Source organism: Gigantopelta aegis, chromosome 4 (genome assembly GCF_016097555.1).
Source record: "Gigantopelta aegis isolate Gae_Host chromosome 4, Gae_host_genome, whole genome shotgun sequence".
Taxonomy (NCBI): domain Eukaryota; kingdom Metazoa; phylum Mollusca; class Gastropoda; order Neomphalida; family Peltospiridae; genus Gigantopelta; species Gigantopelta aegis.
This window is the reverse complement of record NC_054702.1, coordinates 72,933,581-72,960,113: the sequence shown is the minus strand read 5'-3', so window position 1 is coordinate 72,960,113 and position 26,533 is coordinate 72,933,581. Positions and strand designations below refer to the sequence as shown.

The window sequence follows — 26,533 nt, the reverse complement described above, 5'->3', positions numbered from 1 at the left end:
ATAGTATGCCAGATAGAGACAGAATTCTGCATTTTCAGGAATGATAATATAAATCATATTCATAAGCGGTTATCAGCGTTTTTCTAATGGTTTCCGTATTGCTGTTGAAAAAAAAGTTGCATTATAAGTCGTCTAATCAGTTGTCTAATTTCCAGAATGCTTTCTAGAATTGCTTTTCAATTAACATTTGCTTCCAAATTAAAATTTTAAAAGAAATTCAAGATTTGTTTCCACTCCACAAAATATGCCAAGTCTTGCTAGTGATATTTGGTTTACGGTGTCACCGACTGTACAAACCTTTTCCTAAAATCGTCTATTTTTTCGTTGTGTTTGTTTTACTCGTTTTGCTATGATGTTTATTAATATCTATTTCAGGAGACCCATCGACCCCACAAGCCATTGCTGTCAAATGGTGTAATGTGAGAAAGAAAAAGCATTACAAGACAAGCAACAATTCAACAGAACTGGCCAGCAATGTCCTTACATACTGTAACACTTTTCAAAATATCAGCATTGATACCACTATTGGTTGTCGCAGTCGAAGTACACCACAGAGCTCTGAACCTACCACCCGACGTGGTCCACACAGTGCACAACGTTCACCATTGTTACAACCTGTGTGTTGTCAGGACCACATGTGTCGCCTACAATTACGACATACGTAATCGAGAGTGTGAACTCTTCTTCAGTACTAACGGTGGAAGTCTGGAATTTAAACAAAATTCTATTTACCAAGATGTACCGGACGGTCTGTCGCATGTAAGTATTTTAATACAAACCAGTTCACTTTGTTATCGTTTACGCAATTCAATACACACACACACACTCTCTCTCTCTCTCTCTCTCTCTCTCTCTCTCTCTCTCTCTCTCTCTCTCTCTCGCGCGCGCGCGCGCACTATGCATTCCAAAGTGTAGACTAAAGTTCGCCATAAGTAAAAAGCTTATTCTCCACTAAGTGTGCATTTTAAAAATAGAAGAATTTTGTTTGTAGAATGTCGATCATTGTTTGTTATTGTTATAGATACATGCCTTAGCAAACGGAATCTGACAGGGTTGTATCATAGAAGCGATACTTTCTGAAATAATTTAACAGTAACATAAAGAAGTATTTATGGTTGATGCCTTCAGTATAAGACAGGCGTTTGTTTTGTTGAAAGATATGCCTAATTAGGACATAAATATACATATTTGAAATGTGTCGACTTAATCACGAGTATAAATGATAATTCTTCCACCTTAATCTGGATAAATTCTCCATAAAATCAATGACACATTGTCATGAATAAAGTATTTTTTTTTAAAAAGACTACAATTTTTCTGTCAAACGTTACTCCAAACTAATTTCTATGCTTCTGTAACGTGTTCTCTGCAAGTGACAAACAGTGGCTGGTTGCATAGCTTTTGTTACATGGTAACATATGATTTTAAGATGTGATCTGATGCTGAACTTTGTGCTTTGACATGACAGGTATGCGTATATCCATATTATTATTATTTAGCCGAGATCTGTCTGTAGAACCTAACCAATGTACCAATCATTGCCATACAGGTAAATACCAAATCACACACACACGGAGGAAATCATTTGGATTCTCATTATCTGGTTGGAATGCCGACTCGACCTCACGTTCGGAAGTGTGGCTATGTTTCCCATCATTGTGCTGTTTAGATCTAACAAAGCTTGCGCGGTACCCACCCATTGCAATTTACTGTAGCAAGATGTCTCTCGAGTATATGTCTATCCATCTATTCTTATATTATAGATTGTATTCATATTCATTGTACCTGGAATTAGGTTTTCTAAAAAAAAAGGTATCAGACAGCAGATGCATCAACTGATTAAATTGGAATTGTTCTGGGTTTAGTTTTTCATTTTCTTTAGGACTTTTGGATTTCTGCCAGTGTTTTAATCACTGTCGAACTAAAATGAATTACATTGAATAAAGTAAAATCCAGTACAAACGAAATTACATAAATGGTACGTCCACTATGACCAATATATGCATTATATAAAGTGAATTTATAAAACATATGTTACCACAACACCAGACAAAACTATTAGAAAACTGATTCGATTAATTTAATATGACAGCTGTTTTTCTTGTATGCGTACATGGAATATGAAAACAAACGATGCAACAAGAAATAGACCTCATTGACACAGAATTTACCATATTGATGCAATGATTACACTGCATTTTAATTAGATACAAAATATATCTCTCCAAATTTGTTTCAAACACTAAATCTTGGTTCTCATATTTATCCTGAAACACTTTTAGCTGATTCGTAATCACACTGATGTTACAATAGGCAATGTCAGCAGCAGGGAAATCAAAATATTCCAAATGCAACTGAATTTTGATCACGTATCTCGTTGTATTGTATTTGGCCACCATTATGCAATTTCTGTTAATTTTATGTATGTATGTCCAATATGCAGTGTATGCCCGTATATATTGAATGCCTACCATGGGTGCTATGGAGAAATAAGTGAAATAGCTCTACTTAAAGGGATATTCCCGAGTTTTCTCCATTGTAAGATGTTTCCGACAAATAAAATATTTCTACGATTAAATTTACATATTAAATATATTTTCTTGTTTAGAATATCAGTATCTGTATATCCAATGTATTTCTGGTCGTCTTAATATTTGTAAGAAGCCCAAACTGGATTTTGTCTTCAGATAATTTCGTACGTACGAAAAAATGAAATGAAATTAAATGAAATTTAACCTTTTACAAATATTAGAACGATTAGAAACACGTTTAATATACAGCCACTAATATTTTATACAGAAAATATATTTGATATGTAATTACAGTCGTGAAAAAGCCTCCGTTAGTTGATACCATCCTTAATGCAGCAAGGGATCTTTTATATACACTTTCCCACATACAGGAAAGCACATACCATGGCCTTTGGTATACCAGTCGCAGTGCACTGGCTGGAACGGGAAATAGATACGTTTTTTAAGAGACGTGTAATAGCTGAATCAAGAGGGTCAAATATCAATGTGGTTCTTTACATGCGCCAATTATTTTAATTACTTCTCCGTATATATCGGATTTCTGTTTTTATTAATAAATACATTAAAAACAATATCTTCATTGATTTAAAGGATGATGCTTTTATTTACAAAAACCTTCTTGAAAATATTTATTAGTTGTTAATATTCCTCAGACTTAAAAAGATGAGTACGTTCTATATGCACCTGTAAAATGTTTCGAGTGAATGGGTGAGTGGTTGGTTGTATGTTTTCCTTTTGGCCCAATCTAGGGTTTCTCCCCCTTACCACCTTTGCGGTCCTGGCGTCTTAAGGGTTTTTTAAAAACCTTTGTTCCTACTGGTAAATTCTGAAAAATACAATTTAATTTTTATACATTAATAATAGGAAGTTACATTTAAAGTCATTTCATGATACCTTTATTCATACTAAATATATATATAATAATAATAATTGTAAAAATATGGTTTCATTGAAACAGGTGTTTTTAAAACAATTATTTCACATTGTTTTCTAAAAACATTAATATAGTTAGCATATACTTTTTAAGACATACTTGCAAAATTGCATAAATAATGTGACATGTACGCATAATGAATAGCTACCAATTTTAAATATTTTTGTTTTTATATACTCCTGATTCGTATGTCATTGGTCATAGTTCCTTTTTTGTCTTGTTTGGGCTTCCTTGATGTTGTTTACAGCTCTTTTGCCTGTGACTTTCATCATTGTCTTCCCAATTTCTGCTTGAAGTGTTTCATCGGAAACTGTGACCTCCATCTCATCGTCTGAATTTCCAACATCATCGGGCATCATTGGTTCCCTATAATAATTGTGTACTTAATATTTATGATATGTGATATTTCTAACAGTGCTAAATTATATTTATATTATTTTAAAGTAGCGTTTAGCATTACACTTTACTCTGTTATATTATGTTCTATTATTTTATCAGTTTGGTGTGATAGTATTCATTAATCAAAAACATTGTGGAAAATATATGGCAGCAGACCTTTTATGCACGCCTTTCAAAGCACTCACCTCCCGTACATAAGGTAAAAGGGAGAAAACTTTGTGCCTGCATGTTTGGATGTGTTGTAGGCAAATGCAACTTGATGCAATAATGTGTCCCATTCTGCATCACCGTCGAGCTTCAAAAGCATGTTCTCCAGTGTTTGGTTAAATCTCTCTGAAATAGAACACATCGAGTTATCACTTTAAGGTAGTACTAAACCAAATAACTTCCGGCTGGGTCAAAGTTCGAGGTGCATCCAACTTTTGATAGAGAAGTGAACACCACAAGTCCTGTGATTGGTTATAAATGTGAGTTTGTTGGTTGTAAAAAATAATAGTTTCATCTGGGTAAAAAAACAAAATGTGCAATTTTATTTCATCTAGTACCAATGTGTCAAGTAGCCTTGTGCTTGAAACATGTATGGGGTACCTGTAAAAAAAAAGTACTCGAATTTTGTGCGAAACTAGGGTAGTCATAGACACTACCCGTTATCTCAGAAACGAGCAGCTTGACCCCCATTTTTTTCTGATTCACTTTAAGTGTAAGGGGTGATAGTATTTATATCCGTGGCGTTTATGTCGGTTGATACGTTGCAGGTACGAGTTTTAGCTACATATGTTACTATTGTCGTCTATGGGATTTGATTTGGTAGTATACACCCTATAGTACATATTCAGTGCATAATAAACAATATTATGATTTTGTCATTTTATTTAATTAAACTATACTGGTTGATTAATTAGCCATCACTCGATCATGCAAGTTCGCAATGACCTTGACCTTGACAATAATCTCTGTACATGGCTCTGAATGGAGTTTGAATCAAAGTTAGCACTGAAGAAAAGTTGGTTTTGGCCTATAATTCATACTGTAAAGATTTCAATAATTTCTTTTTACATGGTATTTGACTTGCCATATACAACTGCACTTAAATATGTTATTATATATAGGCAACCTGAACTAAGATTTTAATAGCAATTTATTTTTATATTAAAAATAGCATGTGGCAATAGTGGGTTAATGTCTTTAGTTTCCATTAACATTGTTAATTTTTTATGTATGAAATTCTGAAAACTCAAATTTGTAGCTAAATAAAATGCTGGATTACAGATTGTAGGAATACATCTAATGTACATATTGTATTCATCTGGATTAGAAAATAATGCAAGAAAATAGATGTTCGGGTAATTTTGTCATTTAAAAATAGTTTTTTTCAGTAATTAATCAAAAATAAATGTGTTAAAGCTGCATGATTATTCCAGATATCACAACTATTAAAACCTCCAACTACAGTTGGCTATAAATAAAATATAGTCAGGAATACTGGTGGCTGCCAATAGTTTTGATGGTTCATTATGAAAATCAGCATGGCCGATGGATTTGAAATTCCCACACCTGGTAACTTGAAGACACCCACACCCAGAATACAGGATTTCCTCCCAACACTAATATTCAGGACATTAAGTCATTACTTCATACAGGTACAGTCATGTTTGTGTTTCCTTCCTCAGACAGTGTATTTTTTTAATACTGATATTTCTTTGATGTGCCTGTTAAGGTCTTCATAATCTAGGGGTCAATCAAGTGCATGTGTTTTAATAGAATTCTTTAAAGGGGTAGAGGTACTCTGACTATCTTTGTTGTCTCTACATATATACCTGAGTACACACACCCAACTGAAAGTAAATATCTTCAGGAGTTTTATTTTAAAACATTTTGTTGTTTAATATGACATATTGCATTTGTACAAAACTATATGCAATATATATGCTTTTTGAGGTGTACATTATATTAGGTTGCACTGTAGAAACAACAGTTTCATTGAGGTTGTCAGTTTATGTCAGAATACACCAGATCCTGGTTGTCATAAAGACACATAGCTGGACACTTTTTTAAAAATGTATGTTATCAGTATAGGTAGTACTAAACCAAATAACTTCCGGCTGGGTCAAAGTTCGAGGTGCACCCAACTTTTGATAGAGAAGTGAACACCACAAGTCCTGTATGGGGTACCTGTAAAAACAAGTACTCGAATTTTGTGCGAAACTAGGGTAGTCATAGACGCTACCCGTTATCTCAGAAACGAGCAGCTTGACCCTCATTTTTTTCTAATACACTTTAAGTGTAAGGGGTGGTAGTATTTATATCCGTGGCGTTTATGTCGGTTGATACGTTGCAGGTACGAGTTTTAGCCACATATGTTACTATTGTCGTCCTTGGGATTTGATTTGGTAGTATACACCCTTAACTACAATCTAAACGGATAACACGCATCTCATACAACAAAACGTTCTTTCACAACGTATCTTTATCAATTCACAAATTCTGTTGGTTTACATTGTGTTTTTACATGTGATACAGAAATTTAAATATACATGTATATTAAACCATAACTACACTAATATATAATGATGTTATTTATTTGACAAAGGTCTTTGGCCAAGATGTTGGGAAGCGGTGTTTTTATATATGACAATCGATATTTAATACTACAGTAAACGTGTAACAATAATAATAAAACGTTATAATAGGATGGCCCAAACTGATGTAGAAACAAGTTTACTTAGCATGTACAGAGTGTATGTATACAGTGTGTATGTATACTACCTGTCAGTCCATTACACTGCCGGTGGTAGACGGTGGTGCGGCGGTGTACAACTTTTGGAGCATCTGTAATAGCATCGACGACGTCATTGTTGAACTCACGACCCTGATCGCTGGTAAGTTTTTTGGGAAAACCAAAGCTGATTTAAAGTATTACATTTAAATTCAGTAGTGAAAACATTACATTTATTAATATTTATTTAGTTTGTAAAAAAACAAAACATTCACTACATTATTTGCATACACTTTTATTATTAATACGAGATGCACATTTGTATGCATTAAAGGAATTAATAATACGCACCATTGTTTTAAAATAATGCTCATGAATTTTCAGTTCATTTTTCAAATAATAGGAATGATGTTTTGCATTTAACGACGCACTCAACATATTTTAATTACGGTTATTTGGCGTCACACATATGGTTAAGGACCACAGATATTCTGAAAGAGGAAATCCTCTGTCGCCACCATATGGGCTACTATTTCCGATTAGCAGCTAGGGATATTTTATAGGCACCACCCCACATACAGGATAGTACATACCACATCTGTTACACCAGTTGTAGAGCACTGGCTGGAATGAATCATTTAATAAAGTTACCATAAAAATAGCTCCAGTAAAAACTCGACAACACCAGATGCTTGCTTCGTTGGCAAAGCTTTTGCCTGAGCCCACTTTGTGTAATAGCACGTCACCGTGCAAATATATTTGTTCCCATTGTCAGTTTCCCTCAGAGGGCCAACCAAATCTATGCCGATCTATAAAATATAATTTTAATAATCTTTATATTTGCATGAACAATTTTTTTTTTAAATGTACGTAATATTTTGTAATTGACTTGGAATGAATGTTAACTTTTTGTAAATATCTGGTATCATCGATAGCTTAACAAAAAGTAAAATTTGTTTTATTTAACGACGCCTCTAGAGCACATTGATTTTCATGTTATCATCGGCTATTGGACGTCAAACATATGAATCTTTTATATGCACTTTTCCACAGACAGAACAGTACATACCACTTCCATTGTTATACTAATCATGTGGCACTGCTGGTTGCAACGGAAAAAGGCCTAATTATAGACATCCACTGAGGAGGATACCTCCTGCGATCTCAGCACCTCAAGCGAACGCTCTATCCTCTGAGATAATCACGTATCCCCCCAACCCACCCCTTCACCCCCCTCACCCAATGGTTTGACAATTACTAATGTGAATATTTAAAACATAATGATAATGTGTAAAGTGCATGAGAACGAGTGTATCAGTATCTTCAAAACATTTATTATAAATAACTTACTGTTCGCCAAGCTTCGGGCTTTGTCACAGGAATGGGGTGTAGGAGTGGGCCAACTTTACTGGGTTTCCTGTTGACCCGCTGACATCTTTCACAGGCCTGGAGAAATTGCTTAACGTCAGTAACAAGGTTTGGCCACCAGTATCTTTTTTTAATCTTGTCTAGAGTTTTATCTCTGCCAAAATGACCACCTAAAAGGAACAACATTGAGATTTATTAAGTTTCATAATATTTATTAGGATATATATTTTTTTAATTTATGCAATATAATTTAATTGGTAAAATTAATACGCATTCAAAATAATATTTTAATATAATTATGCAGACATATACAATAATGGTATTTTAACATTACATTTAAAATAATGTATACATTTTATAAATTTATTAATTTTAATAAGTAGCTGCCTGCCTATACGTACCCAATGGGCTGGCGTGCATAGAATTCAAAGCTTCTTGAATGTCTGTGTCATTCATTAGCACTTTTTGCCAGTTGTCAGTAACACCCGAAGAGTCCATTCCATCTAGAAGATCGTCATTTTTCTTTTTGGTTTTTATTTTAAAATAAAGTATGCCTTTATCAATCTGAAACAAAAAACCAATGACAACAATATACACATATTATAAAGTGAAATTTTTTATATTATAATAATTAAAAAACTGTTTATTTAAAATATATATATAAAGTTTTATTTACATAATTGCAAAACGGGTGCCCAGCCTTGGAAAGAAAGTGTAGCGGGCTTTGAGTATTATGAATGAAAGACTGGCGGACTTGGAGTACTAGGAATGAAAGTCCGGCGGACTAGGAATGAAAGTCCGGCGGACTAGGAGTACTAGGAATGAAAGTCCGGCGGACTAGGAGTACTAGGAATGAAAGTCCGGCGGACTTGGAATACGAGGAATAGAGGTCTGATGGACAAACATTGTGAGAAATAAAAGTTACACACGCTATGACATATAGTATAAATATGAAACTATACTTCATAATATTATGTTATAGTGCTTACTTTGAAGTTTGTTTTGGCTGTCCTTCTAATGGCCCGTTTCTTCGAGTTTGTCGTTCCCCTTTCGTAAAATCCATCTTGCAAATATGAATTTTTTTCTTGTATCGTTGGTTTGAAACGTTTTTGAGTTGTGTTTTCTGTCATATTGAAAGCACGAACATGTTTGTATGAAGGCGTTGGTTTATATACGTTTGGAAAAAGCAAGATGCACGCACTGGTTTCAATTTCCAATAAAAGTGTAATATGATAACAGACATTTTATCACGTGTGTATTGTGTAAAACATGTCAATAGATTAATATATAAAAAAATTGTTTTACGTAGCTTTGAGATTCGAAACCATACCTATCGCATTCAGAACACACCACTTATCCATTACACTACGAGAGAGAGCTGGCAGAAATCGGTTTTTTAATTCATGACTTTCTCATAACTCGTGCAGAAGCGTTCCCTGTAACATACTGATTTCTATTAATAACCAAGCGCTCCTTTCACTGTTGTGAAAGGATTTTAAGTCCGGTAGGAATACAAGTCCTAGGTGTACTATATAGAAACTTAAAAATTCCGGAATGCAAGTCCGGGTAGGACTAATGTTCCTTAGGTATGGAGGTCCGATGGGACCACTGTTCCTAGGACTTGCATTCCTTTTACACAGGCTCCCACCCAGAGCGAGTTTGAACGACTCAATGGGTATATCAAAGACCGTGGTATGTGCTGTTCTGTAAGACCATTACACCCTCTTCTCTCTAATAACTAACAGCTAATCCACTGTCCTGGACAGAGAGCCCAGATAGATGAGGTGTGTGCCCAGGACAACGTGCTTGAATCTTAATTGGATATAACCATGAAAATAATTTAAAATGACAAACTGAGGGACTGACGAATATCTAAACATATATCCCAAAGACAGAACAAGTATATCTTGTTTTTGTTCAAAGGAGAGGACAATCAAGGCATTTGGCCTGGTATGCATATTCAACGATATATAATGCACATTATTGCTTAATATCAACACGTATAATCGTATAGTTAATTAATAAAACGGTTAAATGTGACAGCCATTTTGTACCATCTCAGTGAGTACGCGTAACGTCAGGAATGAGCCTTAGAACTAGAGAAACACAATCTACCTGGTTTTTGCGGGATGATAAATAGTCATACCTTGCAATGTTCTGTAATAATACACATCCCAGTAAGCCAGACATAAGTATATCCAGCACTATATATATATTATTTTTCAATACAAAATAAAATACCATTGTCAAAGTGGCTACACAACAAGTCGAAACAATTAACAATGTTTTGCCCATGCATTAACCTACGTACTGAAATGATACACGGAGTGTTTTCTTAGTTAATTGGTATATGCTGTTAGTTGCTTCTACCTGTGATTCCAGGTTGGCAGGTGTGTATTTGATTGGGAACCAGACGAGGCAATTAATTGACGCTGTCTAGACACAAAAATAAATACCGGTATTGTGGAATATTACCTGTCGCCCCTAAAATTGTAATGGACATGGTTTATTACTGTAAATAGTTCTATAAAACTATTGATTAAGTAGACTTTTCCATCTAAAACCACAGAACTGACCAATTACGTAGTCCCAAAGAAAAGAAAATTATCACTTGGGTATCGTGGGTTGTCGTTTTTGCTCCAACGTAGCATATCAATAGGCCTAATAGTGTACATTTTTCCTTTGGATTATTAAACAGAGAAAAATACTATAATCCAATTTTGTTCCGTTAATGCAACTTGAAATATATTTAGTTAAATAGTTTATTATATTATTACGTCATTTATGCTGTTTTACAAGTCAGGTTGATCAAAGAGAAGCGCCTTGTCGAAAATTACTGCTTTTGTTTACACTGTACATACAGGAGATGGTCAGGAGCTGACGTCACTTTGCCCCAAGCTATCTCACCGGACGTCACAAAAACGAAACAAAATGGCTGCCCCCAGTTAGCAGGAATAATCATGGTTTTTTATTAAGTTTAAAATTACACGTTTTTCATTTGCTAAAGTGTCAGTATGTGTTGGTGGTCCGGGTATGCATTTTTCCAACACATAAGGCTCTTGTTTGAGTTGACCCTACCTTTAAGACAAACATATAGTAAATAACACTAAACGTAGGTCAGGGCGACATGAAAATGCGCTGTTTGCACACTTAGTAGAGAAGGATCAAAAGTGGGGAAAAAAACATGGAAGTAAAACGTTGTTGGAATAAAAGGCTGCTGACTAAAAGGTACTTATAGATCTGCCATGCTTCTTTGAGAATCCATTCAAAAGCTTTCAGGTAGAACAATATTTGTAAAAATTTAAATTATTGAAAGAACAATAACTTTTTTTCGTTTTTGTTTTATTATTCTCTCACTAGCGGATTTATAATGTTTATTAACACTACATGTTTCATGCACTAGTAGATGAAAATGTTTATGGACAATTCCATGGTGATTGACATTGCATTTAATGCCCTCTTTAATTTCAAAGGGGGCCGGGATTTAGCTCAGTCGATTGAGTGTTCACATGAGGTGCTTGCGTCGCAGGATCGAACCACCTCGGTGGACCTATTCAACTGTTTATGGGAAAGTGTTTTAAAAGATCCCTTGCTGCATTATGAAAAATGTAGCGGGTTTCCTCTGATGACTACGAGTCAGAATAACCATCTGTTTGACATCCAATAGTCGATGATTAATTGATCAATGTGTTTCAATGGTGTCGTTAAACATTCATTCATTCAGTCAGTCCTTTGGTAACTATTGTATGCAAGCATGTCTTGCTATTAGGAGCGGGATTAAACTCATTCGATAGAGCGCTCGCCAGAAGTGTTTGGGTCAAAGGATCAAATCTATTCGGTGGATACATTCTCCGATTTTTTTCCCGTCCCAACCAGTGCCCCACGACTGGTATATCAAAAACCGTGGTATGTGCTGTCCGGTCTGTGGAGAAGTTAACATATAAAAGATTCCTTGCTGCTAATGGAAAATTCAAGTGGGTTTCCTCTAACTACGTATCACAATGACAAAATGTTTGACATCCAAAAGCCGATGATTAATCAATCATAAATAGATATACTCTGGTGGTGTTGTTAAAAAAAAAACTTTTAACTTTCTTGCTGTTAGGTTCATATTTAAAAATAAAATTCATCAGACTGCTTTACGTGGTCTTTGGTGGTTATTTAATTGACTGTGAATGAAAGAATTTGTTTTTTTTATTTAACGACGCACTCAACACATTTTATTTACGGTTATATGGCGTCAGACATATGGTTAAAGACCACACAGATATTAAGAGAGGAAACCCGCTGTCGCCACTTCATGGGCTGCTCTTTTCGATTAGCAGCAAGGGATCTTTTATATGCACTATCCCACAGACAGGGTAGTACATACCACGGCCTTTGATATACCAGTCGTGGTGCACTGGCTGGAACGAGAAATAGCCCAATGGGTCCACTGACGGGGATCGATCCCACACCGACCGCACATCTAGCGAGCGCTGTACCACTGGGCTACGTCCCGCCCCGACTATGAATGACGTCACAAACAATGGACAGCAATGTCTTCACTAAACTTTCATTCTAAGTTGTCTTCAAACTGTCGAATATATATGATGGTGACTATAACAACAACATAACACAAGTTATTAATCTGCTAACTGTAATACGTTGCAAACCATAACCGTATTCGCTAAATTCATACGAACATTTTGATTTCCGGTAAATGTTTCTGTTGAGTTATCTCGAAAATACTGCCTCACTGAGTTGTGAGTTATTTATGTTCATTTCTGATACCGTTGCACTATAACTTTACGAGTTTTGAAAATGAAGTTTCACATAAGTGATGTTACAAAATGTCATTATTATACTTCATGTATATCTATTATCGTTATCGGTCGTCACCGGCCTCGGTGGCGTCGTGGCAGGCCATCGGTCTACAGGCTGGTAGGTACTGGGTTCGGATCCCAGTCGAGGCATGGGATTTTTAATCCAGATAACGACTCCAAACCCTGAGTGAGTGCTCCGCAAGCCTCAATGGGTAGGTGTAAACCACTTGCACCGACCAGTGATCCGTAACTGGTTCAACAAAGGCCATGGTTTGTGCTATCCTGCCTGTGGGAAGCGCAAATAAAAGATCCCTTGCTGCCTGTCGTAAAAAGAGTAGCCTATGTGGCGACAGCGGGTTTCCTCTAAAAAAAAACAGTGTCAGAATGACCATATGTTTGACGTCCAATAGCCGATAATAAGATAAAAAAAATCGATGTGCTCTAGAGGCGTCGTTAAATAAAACAAACTTTACTTTATCGGTCGTCAATTATCGAGATGCCCCACAACTCTGTGTTTCGTTTGAAATAAAATCTTGGGCCTAGCTTTATCTAAAATATCCTTTGTTTGAAATATTACTTTGTCTAAAATATAACAATTCATAAGTATGTGGTCGTCACCATTCCAGTAGAAGATGATTAATAAACATGTCGTTAAAGGGATGTTTTCACAATGACCTTGTAGCAGGTCCTCGTACAGTTGTAATGGCCCTCAGCAGGCTGTGTAGGCCCTCGGCGTGGCCTCAGGCCAATACAGCCAGACTTAGGGGTCAATACAACTGTCTTCGGATCTTTGGCAATGCCAATATGAAAGCGCCCATTTGATAGCATACTAGAATAAATAAAGGAACAAGATTTCTGTTAACTTTATAATAAAGTAAAGTTAAAACCAGACCTTTAACGTGTTTTGTTGATTTTGTTGACGCAGTACATTACAAAGACCATTAAAATCCACATGTTCACTTTCCAAGTCATGTAGTAACAAAATATTGAAAAACCTTTTCCTAATTCCAAGAAATTTCAAACGCCGTAACTTTCCTCTTTTGGCCAACTCTACGGTTGCGTCGTAATTTCCCCAACTCCCGACTTACGACAGGTGCGCTCAGATTAACAACTAATGGGATATACGATGAAAATCGAGATGTAAGAGCGCTCAGACTAGCAACTGTGCAATCGTAGAAGTCGTGAGAGCAGAAAGTTGGCCAACGTTGTACTGGCAGTTTGTAGTTTGACACTAGCATTACGTTACGTAAATATCATGTCTATTTCTTTTTCACTATTACATGTTACAGACTGACTGATGTTTTCCTTTGTTTTTGTGAAAATGGTTGTAATTTATTTAATAGTGCCTATTTAATTATATTTTAATGCTGAAAATTCAAAAAATGCCATCTTTTATTTATAAAGCCGAGCGAAGTGTAAAAAAAAGCAAACTAAACAAGTACAAGCTAACAAAAACAAATAAACAAACAAACAAAACACCGAACTAGGAGTTATAAAGGCCAAATCCCTATTATTCACTATATTGACTGTTACTTGATGTGACGGTACATGCTCTTAATTTCTTTTCGCCTGTGGCGATATTAATTGTTTTAGAGGTCCGTGTGCAGTTCCAAATTGCACTTATGCCCATTTGGGCAACTTGTTACGTGATACCTTTGCGCGACGGTCGTCTAATACACACCCAGCGCAGATGTGGAGGCCATGTGGCTAGTAGTTACGTAATATCTCCGGTAGTGCTGTTTATGGCCAGGGGATTGCTCGCGGTATGGCGACAGCCAGTCTGATATGCCGGCATGGTGGTTGTGGAAAATCCACATGATACGTGAGGTACCGCCTTGTACCCCCAGGCGATATTCACTGTCTCTGAGAGTTTTGAATAAATAGCTAGGATTTTAGAGATATCGAGGAGAACGATAGTAAGGCTCCAGGGGATCGCTGTCCGTCCACTGAACGATTTATATTAGTTCAGACGGGACTTTGGTAAATATATATTTTCTGCTCTGTGTATAACCTTGATATGATTGATGTGACTTTAAATATTTTAATACTGTATTATACCAATATTATTTAGACGGTGCTGCCGGTCATCTGACGCAGTAATCTGTAGGCTCACTGTCCTAAATAATTATAAAAAGCTTAACCAGTCATCCTAGAGGACCTAGGTAAACTGTAGGTTATTGTCTTTATTGTGATAGGTACCAGTATTAATTCTGTGTTACAAGGTTACTGAATGAGTAGTTAAGGGTTAATTAAAAATTAACCAGTTAGGAATAGAGCTGTAATTCCTTTATTAATTAAGTTCCCCTGGAAGCGTTTCTCAATTATCACACGTGTGGGTGTTGTGTCACGGTGAAGTGATTAGCATATTGTGTAAACTAGACACCTAGAGATTAACTAATTAAGTGATCAGTTCTGGGTTGTTATTATTGTTATTAATTAACTACTGCGGCAGTACATTTGTCAGCGTAGGTTAATACAGATTACAAAGTGTATTGTGTTTTGTTGTGTTTTCTAGTGAACTAAACGTGCTATAATAATATATACTTTATATAAGATCTTATCTCTGATCATACCTAGACGAGCCACAGCGGGTATAACTGCTCGATACAGAGAGATCTAATAGATATACAGTTAGGAGAGATATTTGGATAATCGTGTTTCATCCAGTTACGGGTATTATAGAATCCCCGTGACACTTGAAAACGATTTCTAGATAATGCTGCAGAATGTTTTAAATGATTTCCTCACTCTATCGTAAAACAAAATGTCCATGTGTTAATCTGTTCATTAATGAAAAAAGTGTGTATTGTTTAACGACACCACTAGAGCAGTGCTCGGCACATTGATTTATTGATCATCGGCTATTGGATGTCAAACATTTGGTTATTCTGACATATCACTTAGAGAGAAAACCCGCTACATATTTCCATTGGTAGCAAGGGATCTTTTATATGCACCATCCCACAGACAGGATAACACATACCACAGCCTTTGATATACCAGTCGTGGTGCACTGGTTGGAACGAGAAATAGCTCAATGAGCCCACCGATGAGGATCGATCCCAAACCGACCGCGCATAAAGTAAGCGCTTTACCACTGGGCTACGTCCCGTCCTCTGTTCATTAACGAGTTACAATTAAAAATTAATTAACTAAAACTACGTTATTATTGTTATTCTTGTAGCATGGATCACAACCATGTAACACAGGACGCTGTGGACAAAACGAAATGTGTGCAAATACACAGGACAAGAATTATCAATGTCTGCCTCTCGGTAAGTATTTATGAAGTCGACCGAGAAAATAATTATTGAAAATAAAGCCATATGGAAATAGAGTTAGAGAGAAGGAGATAGGTAAAGGAGAAGCCGATAGAAAGAAAGTGGGGTGGACGTTTGTAAGAAGGGAGTGTGATTGAGAGAGAGAGAGAGAGAGAGAGAGAGAGAGAGAGAGAGAGAGAGAGAGAGAGAGAGGGGGGGGGGGGGGAGATCGAGAGAGGAGGGACACACACAGACAGAGAGGTACTACAAAACTAGAGGAAACATCTATTATCAACATACACGTGACTCAAATATTTTTTATAAAATATTTTTAATTATTTATTGTTGACTTTTCAATCATTATGTTTTTGTTACGTTATAGATTGTGGCCATCTCACAACTCGTTGTTTAAAAACGTATCAAATTCGCTTTCGCTCGTTAGATACATTTTAAAACAACGAGTTGTGAGATAACTGGTATCTAACGGCCACTCATGTATTACTGTAGAATACTTTATTTTCGCGGGATAAAATTTTCGCGATTTAATGAAAATGGGTCAATTCGCGAACATTTATTTTCGCGAATCTCCCAACCCCCATCAATAAAAAAAACGAAGTACAGATGTCAATAATTTTGTTTTAAAAACGGAACTTACATTTGCCGGTTGTTACGCTAATCTGTAGAACTAATCCTACATGTACACACGAGTGCTATACACATAAAACAATAGTTTTCCTGCTTTAACCAATCAAGACTTTAGGTTGCAGAGAAGTAAATTGACCAATGAGCGTCGTGTTGCACACGAAGATAGTGCTTTTAAAATACACCCCCTATTTGAATAAAATAATTTATGAGTTTGAAAATAGGTAAGAAATTGGATCTTTGACAGGAATTGCACCTACATTTATGGTGCACAGTTGTGTTGAATGAGATCTCACTTTCCATGAGTGATTTGTACATACCGAGTATGAATACATGGTCGGGGTGGAGAGACTTCCTAGCAGCCGTGAAATGACAAAATGGGGGGTGCCTCCAAAAATAAGAGATTAATTCCAGATTTAGGTTGACATCACCCAGTTCAGTCATACTTGCTGCACAAAACAAGGACTGGCCATCATCACTACATGTGTGATTCACCTGGGAAAATTCTCTTTTTCTATTTTTTTAAATTTATGTTAATATAGTGGACAGTATGTTATGATTTATGTCATGTCATGTCATAGGGTTTTACGTGCACATTCAAAACAAGCTGTTGTAGCGCTCGCCTATCGTGGGCACAAGAGCCGGCCTTGGCCGGCTCCTCCGTCCATGACAGGAAAGGTGGGGGGGGGGAGAGGAGGGACCGCCTGCACTGGCAGGTGCAAGTGAGCACCAGCAGCCCGATCAAATCGGTAGCAGGCGGGTGGGGGTGGGGGTGGTGCTATGGAATTTGAATGGAGCAGTTAAATGCCAAAGAGAAAAGGGTGCGCAATTTTGATTGAGGGAATTTGGCGCAATTTTGAACGGTCGGTCGAAAGGTAAATGGCCGAGCTAATATAGGTTTTGATATTAGTGAATCGAGAGTAGCTCGTTCATTTGTGTTATGATTTACTTCGCTGCTACCTTTATTGTCCTTTTAATTGTTATAAAAACAAAAACCGAAAACAAACGAAACGAAATTTGAAGGCACAAGCTACTAGTACTCAGCAACTTAAGTTTGATTGAAACAATATTTATTGCCGTCAAAATACTAGTTCAAAACGGTTTGTGATTGGCTAACAGGCCAAAAATAAAAATAAAATTGTGAAACATCTGAACATAGCCCAGTCCGGATTTTTTCACTTCCACATTTTTAATATATTGTGATAATGCATGTTTACTTCCGTCGTTGAACACGTGTAGACTGTCCGATGAACTGATCGCTAGCACATGCGAAGGAAAACAGCATAAAGCTGTTTAGTGTTAGTATTGTTTTATTATCATGTATGTACTTACAATCGTGTTCTTGATTTAAAGTTTTAAACAGCTTTTGTGTTTTGTGGTTTGTTCCGTGACAGGAGGGAGCACCGCTTTGTTACTACTAGCCTCGTACATCGGAAACTAATGTGGTATAGTTGAACGAGACTACATATATTGCCGCATCCTAACAGATTTATATGTCGCGTCGCACGCGTGCGGTTAGGATGCAGCAATTGAAATCAATGATTTCTAAAATAATCGCTCGTGTCGCTCGCGGCCGGTTAGGATACAGCTTTTACACGTGTTTGGTATCTATATCATGAAAAGAGTACATCATGACAAAAAAAAAAAAATGAAGCATTTTAAGGACGAAGGGAAATGTAATATGTATACTTCTAAAACAGTAATACGAATTGTGGTTTAGTCATAGATTTACGTTTACGTGCAAAACTAGGCTTACGATGTTTAGTGAAATTGGGCCCAGTATTGTAGTACAATCCATTTTCATACTTCACATTACTTTATTAGTGTTATAAACGGCAAGGCTGTTTATTGAAAAGTATATCTTATGTGGTGTGTCCTGATTTATCTTCTGATCTTTTGTACCATGATTTACAATTCTAATGACCCTTAAACTATATGTTGCTTTTTATTTGTGATTTTATTATTGTTTTTGTTGTTTACTTTGATTGAATAAAACACTTATTTTTAAAAGTACTGACGCTAGGTATTAGTATCTAGGTATTAATTAGTTTGAAATAATTTAGGCTATTACAGCTTTATAGCTTTACATTACACATTACTTACAATCTATCAAGCAACCATGCTTCCTATTGATCTGATAACCCCTACCTGATAATCGAAGTGTTATCGTGTCACTAGGAAATGAGTTGTGCGCATGACGGATGTTTGCTAACTTTTCAGGTAGGTCGTTTTCTAATTTTTCAAACATCCATTTACAGCAATAATTGTTGAACTGCATACATAAATATAACATTGATACTCCTTGTAACGTCAAATTGCCTCTTATTTTTCAATTCTCCATTATCCGCTCCCATTCGGAAATAGCAAGCGTTTTGAATTAAATATTTTGAAACAAAAAAGCAAGTAGCTTCCTGGAAAGAATATTTACATTGGAACAGCGTCTGACGTCACAGTCACTAGCAGCCAGTGGTGTAGATCATCTTCAGGTTACAAATAAACTTGAGTTTATTTTCACAGAAAAAGGTATAAAAATTGTAATGTTGTGACACAACAGACTTTGAAATATAATCAAAGTATTTTATTTAAAATTTGGAAACACATAACCTTTAGGCTTATGGGCACCTGCTGTTGTCCGACTTCCGGTAGTAATTTTTACACGATAAAACTGATACTTTATACCGCTTTTGACTGAAACATATTACAAAAATAGAACTTGCATGATAAAAATTAAAATATCAGGTTACTACGTTTTGATATCGTGGTTATTTGGCTCGGTTCGATAACGGTGTAACAGGCTCGCTGAAGCTCGCTTGTCAAACCGTTATCTAAACCTCGCCAAATAACCACGATATCAAAACGTAGTAACCTGATATGTTATATTTATTGCTAACAATTAACTCGCTAGTTTTTATTCATCGTGTGTGTGTGTGTGTGTGTATGTGTGTGTGTGTTGTATGTGTGCGTCGTGTGTGTGTTGTTTGTTGTGTGTGTATTTTTTTTCTGTACAAAAGAGAACCTCTCTATACATGATACCTGTTGAAACCGGACATTTTAATTGGTGATGTAGGTGTCCGGTTTAGAGAGGTTTCACTTTTTAGAGAGACAGACCATTTCATTGGGGGGGGGGGGGGGGTCGAAAATGATTTTTATGTCAACGAATGGTGTGTGAAAAACCATATTTTCAAGAAATGCGAAGCAATGAGTAAAAATATGGTTTTCAGACATCACGAGTTAACAAAACTCGTATTTAAAAAAAACCTTAAAATGGTCTATCTTTTCTAATTCTTAACAATATCTTTCCCTTTTTGTTAATATATTTCGTTTATCCGATTAAAAACATTGACGCCATGATACATTTATACAATATTCCGGTGGAACCTTTGCCAAATAATTACTTGACCATGGACTTTTTAAAAGAAATTACAATCAAAATGAATAAATTAATTAAATTAGTAACTATTCAATAATACTCAGGGGTCGGAATTGTTAAAAATAATAATAATAATAATAATAATAATAATAATAAAAAAAGCAAAAAAAAATAAAAAACACCTTTATTCTTGTATACATTTACCACAGAGGAATAATTTGAATATCTATATACTTATATTGAAAGATAAAGTGAAATTTTGTTTTGTTTGACGACACCACTAGAGCACATTGATTTATTTATCATCGGCTATAGAATGTCAAACATGTAGTAAATATGACTAAGATAAAACCCGCTACATTTTTTCATTAGTAGCAAGGGATCTTTTATACGCACCATCCCATAGACAGGATAGCACATACCACGGTCTTTGATCTACTAGTGGAGTACTGGTGATAACGAGATCGGAGAAATAACCCCATGAGTCCACCGACGGGGATCGACCCTAGACCGACAGCGCATCTAGCGAACCCTTTACCACTGGGCTACGTCCCGCCCCATATACATGTACTAGTATTTATTATAGTATTTATAAATGTACTTATGATTGTTTTACATTATAGATATATGTGCGGCTGGTACCATCTGGAGTAGCGTCGACAGTGAATACATCCCCGAAGAGGCCGTCCCCGAAGTGACCGTTACGACTGCTCCGCCACAAGACTGCTCGTCGCCCGGAGTGACCTATCTTCCTGGAGCAACGTGCAAAGAGTTTATCCAGTGTAACGCTGGGCAACCGGTGACGAAGCGTTGTGGGATTGCAACAAAGTGGGACCAGTCCTTGCTGGCGTGCGTCGGTGGGACATGCTAGTCTCTGCCGGTTTAGAGACTGTCGAAACATAATGAAAACACAAGGTGTACATTGACGGGATTCGAACTGGATGCGGCGCGTGCATGTGATCTGGCTAAAAAAAAAAAACGAATTGGAAATACATTATTTTCAGTGAGAGCATCTAGACTGGATACGTGCAATGCGTGCGTCTGCAAAACGCATGCGGTCAGCCAGCAATGAAATAACGGTATATTGTGTATATGCTCCAAACTCGAATCGCAGACGTAACAATCGCAACAGTCTATACGAGTCTTTAAACAATAAAGCTGAAATCACCTGTTTTGAGTCATGTACGATATTAATCCACTATTGGATTAGCAGCTGTTTTGTTTGTTATCGTTAGGGTCTGAGTTAAAGTTGGGAAGTATACTTAGTGTAGAGTAACTATCTGAAGGAATACTGCTTTTATAATTCTTTATTATATTATATTAATATTATATTAATATTATATTATATTAATATTATATTATATTATATTATATTATATTATATTATATTATATTATATTATATTATATTATATTATATTATACGTGTATCGTGGTGCCATTTTTTTGTGTCCACTTCTCTTAATGTTGTCTGCACTAGTCAACGAATTACACGAAAATTAGATAATCACGAACAAAAATGAATTGAAAATAAAGAGAGGAAACGAGAACTGTGTTGGCGACATTACCTTGTATGTTATGCTACTTTAAGGTATAAATAACGGTTTTACTGTAACCAGCTGGTCCATCAATAACAGCCAACCGGATACCGCTTCTTTGGTATTGCAAAGCGTTTGTGTTATCAAAACCAGTGTATGGAATCTACAAAGCCTAGGAAATTCTGAATACATACAAAGTCTGTTACACGGAATTGACTGAAAACATAACAGAGCATATAGGCTACCACCAAATGAAATCCCATAAACGACAATAGTAACATAATAGTATATGGCTAAACTCCGATATATACACCATGGATATAAATACTACCACCCCTCACCCTTAAAATAAATCAGAAAACATCTGGGGGTTAAGCTGCTCATTTCAGACATAACTACCCTAGTTCCGCATAAAAATTGTTGTGCTACTTTGGTAGGACCCCACACGTTTCAAGCACAATGGTAGTTGGTACATTGACACTAGTTAAAATTAAATTACAGGTATTTACTGGCCAGATGAACCAACATTTTATCGCCAAAAAACCACATTTATTAATAATGGCAGGACTTGTAATAACTGTTCTGTCAAAAGTTAGGTGCACCTCGAACTTTGACCCAGCCGGATGTTATTCGGTTTAGTACTACTTATATATTATATTTTCACAAAAGGATTGGACACTTTTTTTCAGTTTACTTAACCTTCAGCATATGTACAATTGTATTAAAGGGACATTCCTGAGTTTGCTGCAATTTTTAAGATGTTATCGACTAACAGAGACTTTTTAACGATTGTAATTACATATCAAATATATTTTTCTGCATAAAATATTAGTGGCTGTGTATTAAACGTGTTTTTGATCGTTCTAATATTTGTACTAGGTTAAATTTCATTTTATTTCCTAAAACATTTTTAAAACATTCCTAAATCCATTTTGGGCTTCTTGCAAATATTAAGACGAGCAGAAACACATTGAATACACAGACACTGATATTCTAAACAACAAAATATATTTAATATGTAAGTTTAATCGTAGAAATATTTTTCGAAAACATCTTACAATGCAGCAAACTCAGGAATATCTCTTTAAACATAGTATTCATTATTAAAATAAAAGTCAACTGAATTTGTAAAACAAATGGCGGTCAACTGATAATAATTATTATATTATCTGTTTTTATGTTTTGTTAAGTGGTTGGTATAATGTTTTTATGTTTTGTTAAGTGGTTGGTATAATGTTTTTATGTTTTGTTAAGTGGTTGGTATAATGTTTTTATGTTTTGTTAAGTGGTTGGTATAATGTTTTTATGTTTTGTTAAGTGGTTGGTATAATGTTTTTATGTTTTGTTAAGTGGTTGGTATAATGCAGCTGACACATGAACTCGATTAATTCTGCCGGTATATACACACACATGACAAAGTCAAAAATGCCGGTTTAATAGGTATTCGGTTTAGAGAGGTTATGCTGTGTACAGATATTTAAAAAGGGACTGTGAAATGCGCCCGGTTTTCTGGGAATTTCGTTTTACCGACGGTCCGATGTGTTTTACTGTAGAACGAGATGTTAATAGAAATTTAGCAACTACCTGTATTTACAACACAGAAGACCCCCCCCCCCCCCCCGTGGAATATCTTTAAGAGTTTTGTTGAACCAAATATCATAGAAAGATCGAGTCGCCGTAAGTCGCTATGTATTTCAATTATCGTTTTATTTTACGTTAAAAAAAATACATTATAAAATTTAAAGCCATTATATCACAATTATAACTTACAAGTGCCATATTTCGCTATTATTTGTAATAAATAATTACATTTTAATCGATCCCACACATAATCTTTGCATAAATCAGGAATATCGAAATTATAATGTGTTTATAGCCGTGTAAACAGATTCGCGTTACATACGATGTGATTCCTGTCTTTTCACGCCGTAGTAAATACATGTATTATGAAATCGATTAATCTACTCCAACCTCTTTCATTTGTAAAATGTGTTTGCTGGTTGTTTGAAATATCTACCTAATTGGATGTAAAGGGACATAACTCTTTTTAATTTCTAAAACTTCGGCCCGATTCGTAAATCCGATGAGATAACCCGAATGCAATAAGTTCTTTGTCACCTTCATACGAATTAATACGAGTTCTCCTGTGTAATCTATGTTAATTTCAGGCACTAAAACTCTTTACGATGTCGGGCGTTGTGGTGACGTCATAGATTACGACTGTTTTACGATATCATAGCGCTAAGATAGCTTCAAAAATCTCTATCCTGGGCGCTAAGATCACATAAGTTCGTTATGCACTTAAGGTGATCTTAGCGAATAGATCGCTTAATAAAACGGGACCTAGGTCATATCCGAAAAACCATGCCCCAATCCTTCTTCAACCATGTTGGGGGTTTTTTTTTGGGGGGGGGGGATTTGTTGGCTTTTTTTTTGGGGGGGGGGGTTGCTGTGAGGCACTGTTACCAATACGTGTGGTGACACAAGATAATGACTAAGGCCCAAAACACACCGAGGCTCGATCTGTGTCTGGGTTTGGTGACTGCGGCAAGGAAACCATGTCTGGTGTATTTTAAGATCTCGTTCTGTAACTGTTGTATGCTGTCAGTATTACATTAACTGCGTTCTTATCTTTAGATATTATATATATATTAAATTTCTTCTTTAAAAACCAACACTAATTTTGACAATTCCACATTTATTAATAATATAAACATACCTTGTTTTTTATTAAGAAAAATGAAAGAAGTAAGACTCGGAAGATTTAGCAGCTGGCATTCTAGCAGTGTGAAAATGTAGCACATGTTCTTTGTTGTTTGTTGCCAGATCTCTCACGTGGTGTGTTTTGTTACATTCAATTCAGTCTGTTTATTTTTCGACTGATACCATACTTGCCAGATCCAGATCCAAACCTGACTTCGGTGTGTTCATTACTAACAAAAGCACGAACAGCAGTGATGATTAGACGCTTCAGCATGTCTATATCCATTTATGATTCAGGCAAATTCGCCCTGGGCAAGATATCTTACCTGCACCAGAGATCCCGCCCATGCAGATACCACGATGTGTCCCAATATTAATAATATTCAGTGTCAAAGCAGTCGGGAATGGCGTCTTCCCTGGTATTTGACCCTAACAGTTGTGAATTTGCTAAACAAATGTTTTCGCTCAATATTTAATTTTAAATTATTTGATATTGCAGTGCAACATTCAGGAATTTGGTTCTTGTCCACATATTCATTACAAGGATTTTAAATACGTATTGCATGTAGCTCTGTTGTGAGATCAACTCTATCTGAAGATCCAATTCGATTGTTTCCTGATTCAAGCTATGCTCCACGATAGGTATATTGGTGGATTTGCTTTCTCTATCTTTGTCGCAGATTATAAATTGTGCTGCGGTGTACACACATTTATTTATTTCTCTGATATTCCAAAGCTCGTCTTCACGCTTATGACTAGTCGCAATCGCTGGGGGAGGGGGTGGTTTTTTTTATTCAAATGATGCTCGACTTCCAGGCGAATAAATATGTCCCATGGTTGATATCATGATTTACAAGGTTGGCAGATTCATAATCGACATAATGAAAAAGGTCTAACATTTTTCTTCTCAGTGTAGACCTTGCATTTCTGTCAGTTATATGGTTCCAATCAATAAAAAGGAGTAAGGGGGTTTTAATGATTTTGCAAGGGGACTAGTAACTGGTCTAGGCTACTAATCCTCCAGCTCAATGGGAATATATATATATATATATATATATATATATATATATATATATATATATATATATATATATATATATATATATACTACTCAAAAGAATTTAAGGGTCAAAAGTTTATAACCAAATAAGTTTCAGAGTGTATTAGATTGATGATGTAAACTACACCAAATTTTTTATTTATTGTTCCATATTTACAAAAAAACACAAATAAACGTCACTATACAAGAAAGTCACATGACATGCTGTCAAAGTTGAAGGTTGTCAAACATGGATTTTACACATTAGAACATTCGTTTAATAGTGTGTGAATCCACCCCTGGCGCGAATACATTCGACACATCGTTGCCTCATGCTGTTGATCAGACGTCTGAAGAACTCTTGGGGAATGGCCTGCCACTCTGCCATAAGAAGTTGACCCAGATCATGAAAGTTGGCCGGAGGGGCATGGTTATCCCGAACTCTCCTGCCTAATTCGTCCCAGGCGTTCTCTATTGGGGCCAAGTCAGGCGAATATGCTGGCCAATCCATCCTGGCGATACCTTGTTGTCTGAGAAAGTCCGTTACCACCCTGGCGCGGTGGGGTCTGGCATTGTCATCCTGCAAAACTGCCCCGCCGCCAATCTGCTGAAGGCCTGGGAGAACCAACGGCCGGATAATCTCATTCAGATAGCGGATTCCATTCAGATTGCCATCCACCACATAGAGGGGGGTCCTGTGGTGGATAGAGATGCCGCCCCACACCATGACGCTGCCACCACCGAACCGGTGACGTTGTCTAACGTTAACGTCAGCGAAGCGCTCCCCAGGACGTCTGTAGACACGAACCCGACCGTCGTTGAACTGGAGACTAAACCTGGACTCATCAGTGAACACCACTCGACCCCACTGAACACGTTGCCACCGCAGATGAAGCGTGCACCAGTGATGTCTGGCCGTTCTGTGACGTGGTAGGAGTGGTGGTCGAACAGCCTGGCGACGGCAGCGTAGATTATTGGCTCTCAGACGATTGCGTATGGTTTGATCAGACACTCGAGTTCCAGTCGCAGTCCGCAGATTGTCACGTAATCGGCGTGCAGTGGTTGTGCGTTGACGTAGAACCATATTGGTGATGTAGCGGTCCTCTCTATTTGTAGTGCTTCGGGGTCTTCCCGAACGTGGACGATTTCGAACAGAATTCGTTGCTTGGTACCGTTGCCACAGTCGGCCAACGACACTCTGACTGACACCAAGTCTCAGAGCAACGTGT

The 26,533-nt window shown here is 36.5% G+C and overlaps 1 protein-coding gene across 2 annotated transcripts; it reads left to right on the top strand.

Moving 5' to 3' along the window:
- The first annotated feature begins 388 nt into the window (after positions 1–388).
- Positions 389–21,452, top strand: LOC121372256. 2 transcript variants are annotated; one of them, XM_041498547.1, is made up of 3 exons: positions 389–759; positions 15,938–16,028; positions 20,649–21,452. In XM_041498547.1, the coding sequence occupies exons 1-3, from the start codon at positions 475–477 to the stop codon at positions 20,894–20,896; spliced, it is 624 nt and encodes a 207-aa protein (XP_041354481.1). In that variant the 5' UTR covers positions 389–474; the 3' UTR covers positions 20,897–21,452. The 2 variants fall into 2 exon arrangements, 1 of the variants encoding a protein (XP_041354481.1); XR_005957906.1 differs by lacking the exons at positions 389–759; positions 15,938–16,028 and adding an exon at positions 17,891–17,953.
- The last annotated feature ends 5,081 nt before the right edge of the window (positions 21,453–26,533 follow it).

Excerpts from the sequence above, each read along its gene's own strand:
- LOC121372256 (XM_041498547.1), top strand. The coding sequence starts at position 475 with ATGTCCTTACATACTGTAACACTTTTCAAAATATCAGCATTGATACCA. Across the intron at positions 760-15,937 it reads TACCGGACGGTCTGTCGCAT|CATGGATCACAACCATGTAA; the intron begins GTAAGTATTTTA and ends TTATTCTTGTAG. Across the intron at positions 16,029-20,648 it reads TTATCAATGTCTGCCTCTCG|ATATATGTGCGGCTGGTACC; the intron begins GTAAGTATTTAT and ends TTTACATTATAG.